We start from the raw sequence: 13,323 nt of genomic DNA, 5'->3' as shown, positions 1-13,323 counted from the left end.
GAAGATCAAGTTTCTCAAACACAAACGACTAGTGCTAGTGAAAGTCAAATGGGAATCCAAGAGAGGACCAGAGTACACTTGGGAACTGGAATCAGAGATGAAGCGAAAGTACCCTCATCTATTTCAGTAAATCTCGAGGACGAGATTTTTCTTAAGGTGGGGAGGATGTAACAACTACCACTAAAATCAATAATTAGGACGATAATTAGTCAATAAGAAAACCCTAATTGAGACACCCAATTAATTCTGCACTAGCCCTAAAATTTTCAGAACAATCGGAATTAGGATCAGGGCCCCTAAAACTCGAGGGGGGCAAACCCTAGTTGATAATTATCTAAATTAAAACGTTGCACAGTTCTGATTGGTTAATTTCTTGAGTCACCTAGGCAGCCTATGAATTAGACTGCTTAGCTTACGGACCGTAAGGGTCAGGGCATACGGTCCGTAAGCGAGCCTCAAAAATTCCTATAAATAGCCGACATTGGCACTTAGCTTCTGGTGTTAAAACGTCGCACAAATTCTGTCTGTACGACGAGTTAGAGCAATTACAGTTCACAACACACACACACGAATCACGAGGTGCTGCCGCAATCAGGGTAATAACTCGATCGCTATTACGATTCAACGTCCGATCGATTATAACTATCCAACGATTGTCCGAGTGCTGCTCAAATTGAGCTTGTACTTTGTTATCATTGTGATTTCAACTTGAATGTTTGAGTGCTGTTCGAATTCGGACTATGCTCTGTCATTCGTTGTGAATCCATTGGATTGTTAAGTATCGCACTTGATAATAGTTGTGAGGGTTTAATCTCGTGAATTGACGTAACTGCTGAATTAGTTACTAATCCCGTTTGTGTGTGCATTGTTATTTAAATTAGGTTAGAAGGCTAATCAGTAAAGCTTATACTCTGCTCATAAATCTGCAATGTGAGTCATTCTCTTTTTATCAACTGTTTTACAAAACTCCAAATTATTTTCAAGGTTATAATTACAGTGATTAAGTCTATGTAATCACCAAGTTACAGCCGGTATGTGGGGTTTTGTATACATTACTTATTTCCCGTCACACTTGGACAACGAGTTAGCCAAGGGGTGATCTGACCACAGTCACAGACACCATTTGGACAACGAGATAGCCAATGGGTAGTCGAGTGACAAATACTGTGGGTAGTTGGTTTGATATCAGAAACATTGTAATTCCCCTTAATACTGTAGATTATAACAAATGTGTCGTTTCCAGTAAAATGAATGATTCACTCAGTATTTCCCCGCTGACAAAACCTTTTTCAAACATGTTTCAGGTGATCTGGTATGAGCAAAGAAAAGTGCCGTGGAGCACTCCCAGCTTAGAAAAGTGGCTCAATGTAAATAAATAAATGAACATGTTTTGAAAATAAAGATTTCCCTGAGAAATCACATTATTGTAAATTTCGGGAATTTATCCCTAAGTTATGAAACGAGCAGTTTAAATTATTGAAAGATCCTGTTTTAAAAAGACTTCCGCTGTCGCTTAAATTAAATACCACGGGATTCCTGTCCCGCGGCTCCTGAACGGGTAAAACCGGGTCGAGGGCCGTGACAGTGGTAATGGTGGTGATGGTCGTGTGGGCGGCAGTGGTGGTGAGCGGTACGCGATGGCGGTTGTTGTAGAAAGTGGTTGGTTGTGGTGTATGGTGTTTGTGGCGGGGATGTAGTTATATAAAAATTGGTTTCTTTATATAAATAAATATTGGTGTCTTTATATAAAAAAAAATAAATTGATGACAAATGGTTTCTTTGTATAATTTTTTTTATTCATGTAAAGATCAAACAGTGTCTTAGTTGGACGATCAAACAAACGTTTCACTGACGAGGAGGACAAAGTGTGATGATTTGCGAGCATGGGAAGGCATAAAAAAGGATCTAAAAAGGAGGGTATTATTATGTAATCTGAGTCAAACCACTAGAGGGCAAAATTTAATTAACTCTAAAGTGTATATTAAGGGTGTGAATTTCTGAACCACACGAACCTAACACGAAAATTGCGGGTGTGAGTTTATTCTAAACGGGTTCGGGTCATTTTGAGGTTGAACCTATAAACACGTTTAGCTAAACGAGTCAGATTCGGGTCAACCTGGTCAGGTTGACGGGTTGACCTGTTTAACCCATTTCTATTATATTATATTTTTTTCAATATATTTTGTGTCATAAATTAAATTGGGTGTGCATTTGATGTTATAATTTATCCATTATAAATTAGCAACATGTTAATGCATAGAGTAGTTGTACTCTATGCTTAGGGTGATTTTAAAAAAAATTGATATAATTACACTTTTAACCTAAAATTATTTTGTCTTTTTTACTTTTAACCCCAAAGCTTTTTACCTTTGTCAATTTAATCTAAGAGCTTTTTTTATTTTCAACTTTGGTACCCTATACTTTTCATATTTCGCAAAAACTTGTTTTACGTTTTCTTCTAAATTTTGCGATTTAACACGTCGCAACGTTCATGTGTGGTTCAATGTTTTTACGTTTTGTTTTATGCTTCGTTCTAAATTATGCGAGTTAACATTACGCAACGTGCATGTGTGGTTCAACGTTTTTATGATCGTCAATTTTTCCTATATGATAGGTTCATTGTGACGCATGAGTCCTAAATCGATTTAGTTATTATTTTCTATGTTTTTTGTTTCTGGCTAATTTCTCCGCATTAAGACGTCGCAATTTTAGTGTTGGTGGTCACTAGCGGTGTTGTGGCATTTGTGCTATTTGTCACGGTTTTACGCCCCCAACGCAACGCGGGGGGAGGGGGGGGGCTTAATACTAGTTATAGTTTAAAAAGGAAAATTAACACAAGATTTTATGATTTTATTATATAAATTTGTGATTTTATTATAAAAGAATTCGGGTTGAACGGGTCGGTTTCGAGTTAGCCTGGAAATGTTCAGGTCAGGTTCGGGTGTATATATATGACACAATTTTCAGGTTCGGGATCGTCTAAAATTTTCGGGTTCAAATCGAGTTAAACCCATTAACCAGCAAACACGAACTCTTTAGCACCCCAAGATTCTATGTAACTTTAATAGTGGAAACTTTGAGAGTAAACTGCAATTTTACCCTCTGGGGTTTAGGCCAATTGGCACTCTGACCCCCTCTAACGAAATAATTGCAATTTGCCCCCCGTCGTTGATGTTCTGTCGCAATTTTACCCCCTGCTGTCAAATAAGTTAACAGATCTGTTAACTGGAATGTGAAATGACTATGTTGCCCTTTCATATTATCCCCTATGGTTTGTTCTACTCTGTAATATTACCCCCTGGTGTAAAATGACTAAATTGTCATTTCTTATTACCCCCTATGGTTTGTTGTACTTTGCAATATTACCCCCCGGTGTTAAATAGTTCTTGCAAACCTTACCCCCTGCAGAAAAAACCTTTCAATGGTTCAGTGCAACTCTTGGCCCACAAGCAAACCAAAAAAAAAGTGCATAAAAAACCGGAACAAATTTAGAAGGGGTGTTCACCATAAAAAACCTACACAATGCAGCCTCTAAATCTAGAGTTAGCACAAACATAATTAAAAAGTTGGTTATAAAAGACGAGCTCGTGAGGTTTCATGCCTGCTTTGAGTGAAAATCTCGCACCCAAATAGCTTTTCAAATCAGGAACAGCCTCAACAGATTTTATCAATGCTGCATCCACTGATTTCTGGTCATCCTTTTTGTCTTGTGGGGGCACGTTCTTTTCCTATGCTGCATCCATTGATTCTTACCTGCAAATAACATCAAACCACAATTTCATTTGCTAAACACAATCACAACATAACCCAAATGCCAAAATCATTATCAAAAATCAAGTTAACTTATAGATTAAAAAACACATTGCTAACAACATTTAACTAGTGGATTCAATTCAACCACTTAACATGATCATTCTTGAAGTACAATTTCAATGAAAACTTCAGTTGTGAAACAATAGAAAAGACAATAAAACGTAAATTATTTTATCTAAACAGATTTCAAAAACTGTAGAATATGCTAAAAGCCCTAGTCACACAAGAAGCATCAAATCAACAAAAAGACAGCATTCTATGGAGGTTCACAACCCGATCTACTGTAATTTAGGAACACTTTAATTCCCCTTTTTCCCTCAATTTCCCCAATTTCAAACTATAAACAACCAATTCATCAACAAATTCACAAAAAAAACCCTAATTTTAATAATATGAACCCTAATATTTGAAATTCGTCAAATTCACCTGATGATCAGCAACACTTTCTTCTCCTTCCGTTCATCGTCGTCGTTAGTGGAGGTGGAGCTAGGGTTCCAGCGACTAGTGGTGGAGGTTCAAATCTGTTCTTGTGGGTTGAAGGAAGAAGGGGGTGGGTGGTTGCGGTGGGGGAGGAGCGGCGGCTAGTGGTGGAGGATCCATAGGAATAAGAACCACCACCGTCGTTACTTGAAGATGATGATGATAATTTGAAGATGATGATGATGGATCTGTGAGTTATTTGAAGATGATGACGATAATTTGATTTTATAAATAATAATAATAATAATAATAATAATAATAATAATAATAATAATAATAATAATAATAATAATAATAATAAATATGGGGTAAGATTACCAAAATACCCTTACCTATAACAGTCAAATAACGTTGTTTGACGACAGGGGGTAAAATTGTGACAGTACATCAACGTTGTGGGGGCAAATTGCAATTATTTCATTACAGGGGGTTAGAGTGCCAATTGACCTAAACCCCAAGGGATAAAATTCCAGTTTACTCAAAATTTGAATTCAAATCATCCACTTTTGTAGTTGTTAATAGTATTATCTTTAAATAATTTTACGACCCCCAAAATTAGTTTTAGGGTTTTCCCCGTTGATGATACCACTATCAAATCACAGACTCTCACTAAAAATGGAGGGGCTTCTCATTTCCTGCAGTTTGGTACTCTTTCAAGCACCCAAAAAACACAATAATTCATGCTCATTGTTTCTATTTTCATTTTATTAAACAATAATATTTCAAACATTTGTATTTTTTGCACAGTGATTTGGATGCCGTTAGTTGGAATTTGAACTACAACTGAACTTAGGTATGCTCAAATTCTTCAATATTTCTTGCATTTCTGTCAGTATATTTTTGTTTTGTGAATTCGTAAAGTTGAATTTTCAGTGTACGAAATCTCACTGTTGGATCTGAAAAATGTTAATGATACAGATTCGGTTTTGATTTATGAACAGGGGGGATTTAAAAAAATTGAACATGAATGCAAAAGTTAAAAAAAATGTTTTGCCTTTTTTGCCCTTCTTGTCTTCTTCCCCAAAAGTTGTGTACAGAACTACAGACAACACAGTTAATTGATGGTGAAAGTGATTAACAATTATTTGTTTAATATTAGTTTATAATGTTGTTTTTGTTATAGTTTAAGGTTGGTATTTTAATTCTGTTTTTTTTTTTTTTTTTTTAATTAGTACAACTTCCATCATGTTTCTTGTCTCTGTTCTTTGACCCTTTAATCAAGTTTCTCTGAAGAAATAAACATTATAGATATAAGGTTATTTAAATTGCGTGATGCGCTCCGATGCGTTTGGTCCCAAAATCTGATGCGCGATGCGTCGTGATGCGCTCTTTATAAAAAGAATGTTAAAAATTTATTTATACATAAAAATATATAAAGACATAGTTAAAGTAAAACAAATGACGTAATAAGAAGATAGGAGTTGTGCTTTTTGGCTCAAATCAAGCGTACTAAGATATTAATTATTGAAAAAACTCAACCCAATTCATAAAATTTGGAAAAAAAAAAAACATAAGAAACAATGTTGTGTGCATCAATGCGCATCATGCGATGAGTGCATTATGCGAAATGTGCGCAATATTCTCGGATCACGTAAACGCAACGCATCAGCTATGACGATGCGCTCTCATCAGCGCATCGGGCGCATCACGCATTATGCGTGCATTTTAAAACCAAGGTTTATAATGAAAAATCTTTTGTTCAAAAAGAAAATTTATTTTATAATGAAAAATCTTTTGTTAGAAAAGAAAATTTATTTGCTGGCAGGGGCGAGATCTCCTGAACCTCCCTAGCATATAGTCTCCTTAATTGTATTGTTCCTTAACGATGTTTCTTTATATTTTAACAACTTTCAGATGCTAAGAGCCCAATGAAAATATTTAACTTTAAAGAAAATAATAAACCTTTATGTTATATGTAATTAAGAGATAAAAATCTGAAATTCAATTCAAGGGGTCAGGTCTTCTTGAAAATATGAGTTTTAGCTTCATTGAATTATGAAGTTTGTGTCCCTAATCCCTATGTAATTAGCATAGTCTATTTGGTCTAGCTTCAAAAGTATAAGAACGTGTGTATAGATGATGAAGTTCTAATGGTTGACCCTTACATCATGAATTCGAGATGTTTGACTATATCGAAAGTTGATCGTATATCATCAAGCTTTACATTGTTTCGTAGAACGAATGATGGTTTAGGATGATGAAACAATAGTATTGTATAATCATTCCATTTCATGTCTAGATCTTGGTTTAAAAAGGCGCACCCAGAGGAAAACGCATCAGGGGCAAAAAAGGCATGCCTTGTGTAGTTCTGAAAAGTTCACTATTGATAATTATGAAAGGTTATTATTGATAATTAGGTTGATATGCAAAACATATGATAGATACACAGCTTCTGGTTGTAAGATAAAATTTATTTTGTTGTACGTAGACGTGTGTCTCGCGCTTCAACTTTTGGGACCAAAACGCCATATGCTAAACTATATATTGCACTTTCCAACAGGTACTTGCAGTTTCATGCTTCAATGGCAGAATATGAAAACAGTCACAACTATTCCACACAAAGCGAGACCGCCATGCAATCCCTAAACACCATAATACAGCTCCATTTCGAGAAGACCCTAGAGAAAAAACGAGCGATCGACCAACAGAAAAAGGAGCTATGGAAGCTCTTCCAACTCTTCTTCCTCTTCTTAGCCCTTGTGTTCACCGCACTGGTCCATTCCTCGAGCCTCAAGTGCCGCCACTGCTGGATGCCCATCGGCCTCCTCACCTTTTCCCACCTCATCTTCTACGTGTCGGTGGCTCAGACCCTGCGGTGCATCAATGGGTTCAAATATCAGAGGAGATGCCACAAGTTGACCCTTGGGTTAGCCACCGAGCGGCTCAGGCAGATGAACACGGGCGCGGTTGATACAAATGCTGATGGCAAAGATGTTGGTGGTGATGAGTTTGAGATCCCTTATCAGGAACCACCAAAGAGTTACTTTGGTAAGTTCAAGAGGAATTGGGCTATGCATTTTGGGTTCTTGATTTTGATCTATGTGTTTATGGTATCATCATCTGTTGTTGTTCTTTGTTTCTAAACGTTTGGGCCCTTGTAGTTTGTGGTAGTCTGTATTTTAGGCCCAAAGGTTGTTGTAGTCTGTAGTGTAGGCCCAAACATTTCAGGTAGTCTGTACTCTGTAGGTTGGGGCTTTGGGCCCAAACATTTATTGAATTACCATTTTAGTCTCCAAACTTTATTTTTAATTGCTTACAATTCTTTTTTCCTTTTTTTTTTTGTTTTTCTGTAAATATTTTATTCTTTATTTTTATATTAGTTGTATAATAAGTCATCCCTTATTTAATATATGACTTCTTTTGAAAGTTAAAAAAACAGTCCATTTCTTAAAGTTAGCGAACATGACATGACTGAACTTGTGGCAATTTAGTAATTTCATCAGTTTTGTCATAAATATACAACCATGGACATATTTTAGTTTTTTTTTTCTGTGTTCTTTATGCATTAATGTCTATATAGTTTTAAAAACTAGTTTTCATTTTTTTATATACTTGTTTTAGTATATAAGATAACTCACATTAAATGAAAATCTTTTCATTAATAGATTATACAAATAAAATCAAATTCTTTGGTTTAAACAGTTGATATTATTGGACCGAATATTTTCTCTGGTATGGAGATATATGATATATTGATAATTATATTATATGTCCGGGTATGCGCATCAAAATAACGTTAAAAGTGGGGGATGGTTAATCATGCACTAATCAGCTTTTGTCTTAATTGCTGAGTGTTATGTGCCTAGTTTGATACAAAATTACTATCGAGCCGGGGGTGCCACTGGAAGCAACCTTTCTATTTCTACGGGGTAGATGTAAGTCTGTCTACATCTTGCCCTCCTGAAACCCTACCTTACCATTGCTATTGGTTGGATTTACTGAGTATGATGATGATATAATTATATATTCAACTGGACACAAAGCTGAATATCAGATCTTGTAATTTTTACTTATGCACTAAGCAACCCCCCATGTTTGCATCTAGTAGATGGTTGATCTCTGACCCATTTCATTTTATATTTATTCCAACAATTTATGGTACTTTAAATACTTCAACTCCAGTTCCAAAACATGTTTATGCATTCCCATAACTTTAAACCAATCCGTAAGGGGTTGGGTTTATTTCGTCACGCATTAAACATGTTTAGGAAGTTATAAACATTGTAAGCTACATTTCTAAGCATGAATTGGGGTCTAGGATATCAAGAATTCATTCGTTGATCGTAACTCTATCTCTAGCTAAGGTAAGAGTTCTTTGATTGTGTGATGTTTGCTAGAGCTTCAATCATGCTTGAAAGTTATTAATCAAACCATCTTTACTCAGTTCAACAAAAATTAAGGTTATTGCTACTTTTTTTCTTGAACCCTTGGAAATAATTGTTGATGTATTTACATACTGGTTACTAAACAGGAAACACACTGGGGTTATGAACAGATAATTAGCCAAACAAAAAGGTCATTTGATGATGTTAATTGCCTAATTGGGATGATTAAATCCCTATCCACCATGGTGGTAGTTCTCATGGCATATGGAGTATTTGATCATTCCCTAAGACTAGTTCAAGTAATAGTGGCAAATTTGGTTGTGTTGTATGCTAATTTGAAAACGTTAAATATGATATCTTGCGTGTTTTAACAGTTTGTGGCGTCATAAATGTTCCATCACATTGTGCGTAAAGCTTCTTTATACATTACACTAGGAATGTGTTACACTATATGTTTGGGATTAAATCCCTTTCCTCTTCATGTTTGTTTAAGTTATCAAATCGATTATCCATGAAACCATGTCTTGTGGTAACTTGGCCGAAAAGGTCGAACTGGATTTTGAAGTCCTCACTTCATTTTTCTCAATTTCAAAAGAGATTAAGAGACCTTCTTTTGGAACCAGATAAGAGAAAGCCTAGCGGGAAGTCAAGTAGTGGAGTAGTGGTTCCAAGCAGGGACAGTCGGCTCAAGAGAGAGTGAAACAAAGCGAGAGCTTTAGCCCCACTATCCTACGCCCCCATAATACTAAAATAAAGTTAAATGTGCATAATTTGGGCTTTGGGATTGTTGACACTCTCAGGTTTTGGACACTACAATTAAGCATACATTTAAATATTATTACTTGGATAATTTGGTTCCCAAAAAGTTTGAGGCGGTCCCTACTTCCGAGTCTCAAAGCCAGGAAGACGGGATCGAAGGAGCGGTCAATGTACCGCCACAAAATTAAGGCAAACTAGCATTGGTTTTCCATTATACTATCCTAAGAGCATTCACAATGGATTCTCTATATATATTTATGTGAGTGTAACCTTTATATTTGTGAGAATAGTTGTAAATTATTGTGAGTGGAGGAGAGAGAAAAAAAGGTTACTTTTTATCAGTAAATTTAGATGAGATACTGTTCACCTCTATAGTTTTTTTTTAATATTTTTCGAAAATAGTTTGGAGAAGAGAGAAAAGTTAATGATAAAAGTATAAAAAAATATTATTTAATTGAAAAGAAGAAAGAAAAAGTAGTTTTTTTAGTGTAATTATAGAGATGAAGTAAGGGGCTGTTTGATAGCCTCTGAATGGTCATTAAGAGGCTACCTCTTAATGGAACTATTAAAAATTTTACCAATAAGAAGGTAAAAGAATATGACATGTGATGGATACCTCTTATTCATTCAGAGGTTTTAGACCATTAAGCAGGGGCGGATTTACATTCAGTTAGGGGGTTCCCGGGAACCCGTTCGATCCGTAATTTATAGTGTTAATGTATATAGAATATTCTGAAGGAACCCCTTAATATCTTGTAGAGGAACCTTTCAAGCAAATGTGAAGAGTGTCTTACTGGTTAATGGCCGTGCTGATTACCTTGATGTTGCGAGTTCGAGTCTTGTTAAATCGTGTTTTTTTTCCTTTTTTGCGTTTTTCTTATATTTTTTTAAGTGAAAAACAAATAAGGGACTTAGGGTTCCTTGATCGCCTTTTGCCCTTCTCCCTTTTACTCTCAAACCAAAACACACACAGCCATCCTCTCTCAACTGTCCAGCCACCCATCCACCGTCTCCACTCGCCGGAGCAGTCACGCAGCCGGCAGCCGCAACCCTTCAGCCTTCCCTCAATCACTATCTTAAGCTTTCTGGTTCATTTATACTCCTTTCTCTAAAAGTTTATGATGTTTATTTGTGATTTTGGGTAAAATGATATTATCTTGCAAGTCGTTGTCACTATTGATTTCAGTTATACCCCTTTCTCTAGACTAGAATTAGTATGAATTTACATTGATATTTAAACGAATTCAATTCTGTAATTTTCATATTTTCATGATTTTGTCTCAGTTTGATGATGTCAGCACTATCTATGTTTCCAAAAAATTTAAACGAATTCAATTCTATAATTTTCATATTTTCATGATTTTGTCTCTGTTTGATGATGCCATCACTAACTATGTTTCCAAAAAATCCAAATTTGCACTCTACAATCGATGACGTATAAAATTGATTTTACAATGAGTATGAATTTAGTTTTTGATTGATTATTGGCTTTTTTAGTGTATTCTGCCATGAGAAGTTATTGAATTGAATTCTCTATTAGTTTGCAATTCTCTATTAGTTTTGATATCATAGTGATTTTGGGTGAATTGATTTTGAGATAACGACTTGCAATTTTCTATTAGTATAATCTATTTGAAATTATGATTGGATCATCAACGATAGGATGGATGATGGATACATGAACAATACTTGCATTTGCTACATTGAAAGAGACTTCTTACAACAAGTTTCGATCGAGAATGTAATACAACGTTTTTAAAAGATGAAACCTCGTAGGGAAGAACTGAAGGTATGTTTTTTTTTATTCGTAAAGACCATCTTATTTATGTTACGTGTTTTTATATTTATCATGATGATGTTTTTTTCAATATTTTATCGTATTTTTATTATGTGATGAGCCTAACCCAACGCGAACCATCGAACCGGCCCGTATTTTTTATGTTCGGATGTATGATATTGGAACACTTAAAAAAGTGAACCCCTTGGAAAAAATTCCTGGATCCGCCACTGCCATTAAGAGGTACCATTTGAATGATTATTAAGAGGCTATCAAAGAGCCGCTAAAAGATTTGATTTTGGTCGCTTGCCCAAACTCTTTGGATAGGAAGCTATGAAAAACCTAGACAAAAACTCACATACATTCATTTTATTTTTCCATTCCATATATATAGCCAAATTCTTAACACCTACACATACGGGTCCTACACATTTATAGAAAAAAATTTACGTACATCTAAGATCCGTATAAATGTATACGGGGAACACAAAAGAAACTGACCACATGATCGTACGGTACTCAAGATATCCACAACATTTAAAAAATAACCTTATGGAGCTCCTAAAACCATATTATCATAAACCAAAACACCCCTTAAACATACAATTATCGTAAAAAAAATTATTAAACAAACATTTATGATCTTTGGGATTCATGAACTTTGTCTTCAATAGCAATAGAATTCTTACAATGAGCAATGGCAGCTTGTATTGCAGCTTGCAACTCTTCCATAGTACTTTCACTCGTGCTTTTCGCTGGACTCACACACCCTGATGCCAGAAGTATCCCGCTGTTCGCTGGAGAAGCCCTCATGGAAGCTGGAGCTGAAAACTGACCTCTTCTCCGACCAACTTTACTCATCATATCCACCGGTTGTTTTCGACTCAATGAGTTGCTTGAATATGAGTATGACTGATGGTTGTTATACTTATATCTTGTACTATTTGAGTAATTTGACCTCTTTGTTGACTTTGGAAATGATAACAAAGGTTTCACCATTTTCATGTACTTCTTGATGAGTTGACTTAAGTCTAACTTAAGTTTCTTGGTGGTTCTGTCTTTGGTTTGGTCTTCATCTGTTGATATTTCATTGTCTGGCCTTTTTTTCCACTTGGGTATGTTAAAGATTGAAAAGGGTTTGGGCTTTGGTGGGGTGGGAGTGGTGGTGGTGGTGACATCAGGCTCGTCGGAGTCGGAGAAGGTGGTGTGGTGGTGGCAGTGGAAGCTGGTGTTTCCGATGGGGTTTGAGTGGTGGTAGAGTAGGTTGATGGGGAGGGTAAAACTGTCCATTGAGTTGGTTGATGAGCGAGGGGAGTCAGGGAGGTGGGGGATAGGGTAGTGGAGAGGGAGGAGGTGGCCGTGGAGGAAGATGTCATCCGCCGGAGATAAGTCTATAGCTGCCGGTGGTTGTGGTGGTGATGGTGGTTGAAGAGTGGTGGTGGTGGTAGTTGTATTGGTTTTATGATTGTTATTAGTATCATAAGTGGTGGTTGGTGGTAGGAGTGGGTGGAGGGAGACTGCGAAGGAGAATTCATGGGTGGGAGATGAAGAGGGAGATGGTGGTGATGTGGTGGTTGTTGTTGGTGGTGGTGATGGATAGTGGCTAGTTTCTTGGAGTGGTGTGGATAGTTGTTTCAAGTATGTTTGTTCATCCTCTACTTTATTATCTATAAGTCTCATGCTTACTAGATTAGTGATAACCAGGAACACAAAATTGGATAACAATAATATGGAGAGAGAGAGAGAGGGAGAGAATTTTGTCAGAGAGAATGAGAACAAGTAGAGTTAGGGGCATACTACTTTGAGTTGTTTGTCCTTATAATATAAGGTAACATGCACCATCTGACCCAAACGACCAAAATTTACATAATGAAAAATAAATAAATAAATAAAAGTTGTGGTGTTGACAACTTATATAAATTTGAGGAAAAACATGAGTAGTTAAATTTGAGTCCATTATACCTCCTCATGTTACACAATTTGAGGTATTGAGTTATATATGAGATAAGTGAATCTTTGGTTTCTTATATATTTTTGTATTCACTTATGTCTTTTTATCGGTTTAAATCTAAATTATTTTCAGTTTATATGTATGCAAATAATAGTAAAATCTATACACAAATACCATTTTATATATGAATCTATATCTAATTTAGTGTGTGATCATAT

At 35.8% G+C, this 13,323-nt stretch overlaps 2 protein-coding genes and 1 long non-coding RNA gene across 3 annotated transcripts; 1 reads left to right on the top strand and 2 right to left on the bottom strand.

Moving 5' to 3' along the window:
• Positions 1–3,575: 3,575 nt before the first annotated feature.
• Positions 3,576–4,469, bottom strand: LOC110938688. Its single transcript, XR_002591593.2, has 2 exons — positions 4,240–4,469; positions 3,576–3,753 (listed from the first exon to the last, which is right to left on the bottom strand). It is a non-coding gene; the product is annotated as an uncharacterized LOC110938688 (long non-coding RNA).
• A 323-nt stretch (positions 4,470–4,792) lies between these two features.
• LOC110940267 lies at positions 4,793–7,542 on the top strand. Its single transcript, XM_022181821.2, has 3 exons — positions 4,793–4,938; positions 5,041–5,086; positions 6,794–7,542. The coding sequence occupies exon 3, from the start codon at positions 6,816–6,818 to the stop codon at positions 7,374–7,376; it is 561 nt and encodes a 186-aa protein (XP_022037513.1). The 5' UTR covers positions 4,793–4,938; positions 5,041–5,086; positions 6,794–6,815; the 3' UTR covers positions 7,377–7,542.
• Positions 7,543–11,513: 3,971 nt separating this feature from the next.
• LOC110940266 (BRI1 kinase inhibitor 1-like) lies at positions 11,514–12,961 on the bottom strand. The gene has a single exon (XM_022181820.2). The coding sequence runs from the start codon at positions 12,832–12,834 to the stop codon at positions 11,791–11,793; it is 1,044 nt and encodes a 347-aa protein (XP_022037512.1). The 5' UTR covers positions 12,835–12,961; the 3' UTR covers positions 11,514–11,790.
• Positions 12,962–13,323: the final 362 nt, after the last annotated feature.

This window comes from Helianthus annuus, chromosome 5, assembly GCF_002127325.2.
Source record: "Helianthus annuus cultivar XRQ/B chromosome 5, HanXRQr2.0-SUNRISE, whole genome shotgun sequence".
NCBI classification, from domain to species: domain Eukaryota; kingdom Viridiplantae; phylum Streptophyta; class Magnoliopsida; order Asterales; family Asteraceae; genus Helianthus; species Helianthus annuus.
The sequence above is the reverse complement of the archived record's forward strand: the minus strand, read 5'-3'. Positions and strand labels throughout refer to the sequence as shown.

Coding starts and splice junctions, on each gene's coding strand:
- LOC110940267 (XM_022181821.2), top strand. CDS start 6,816: ATGGCAGAATATGAAAACAGTCACAACTATTCCACACAAAGCGAGACC.
- LOC110940266 (XM_022181820.2), bottom strand. CDS start 12,834: ATGAGACTTATAGATAATAAAGTAGAGGATGAACAAACATACTTGAAA.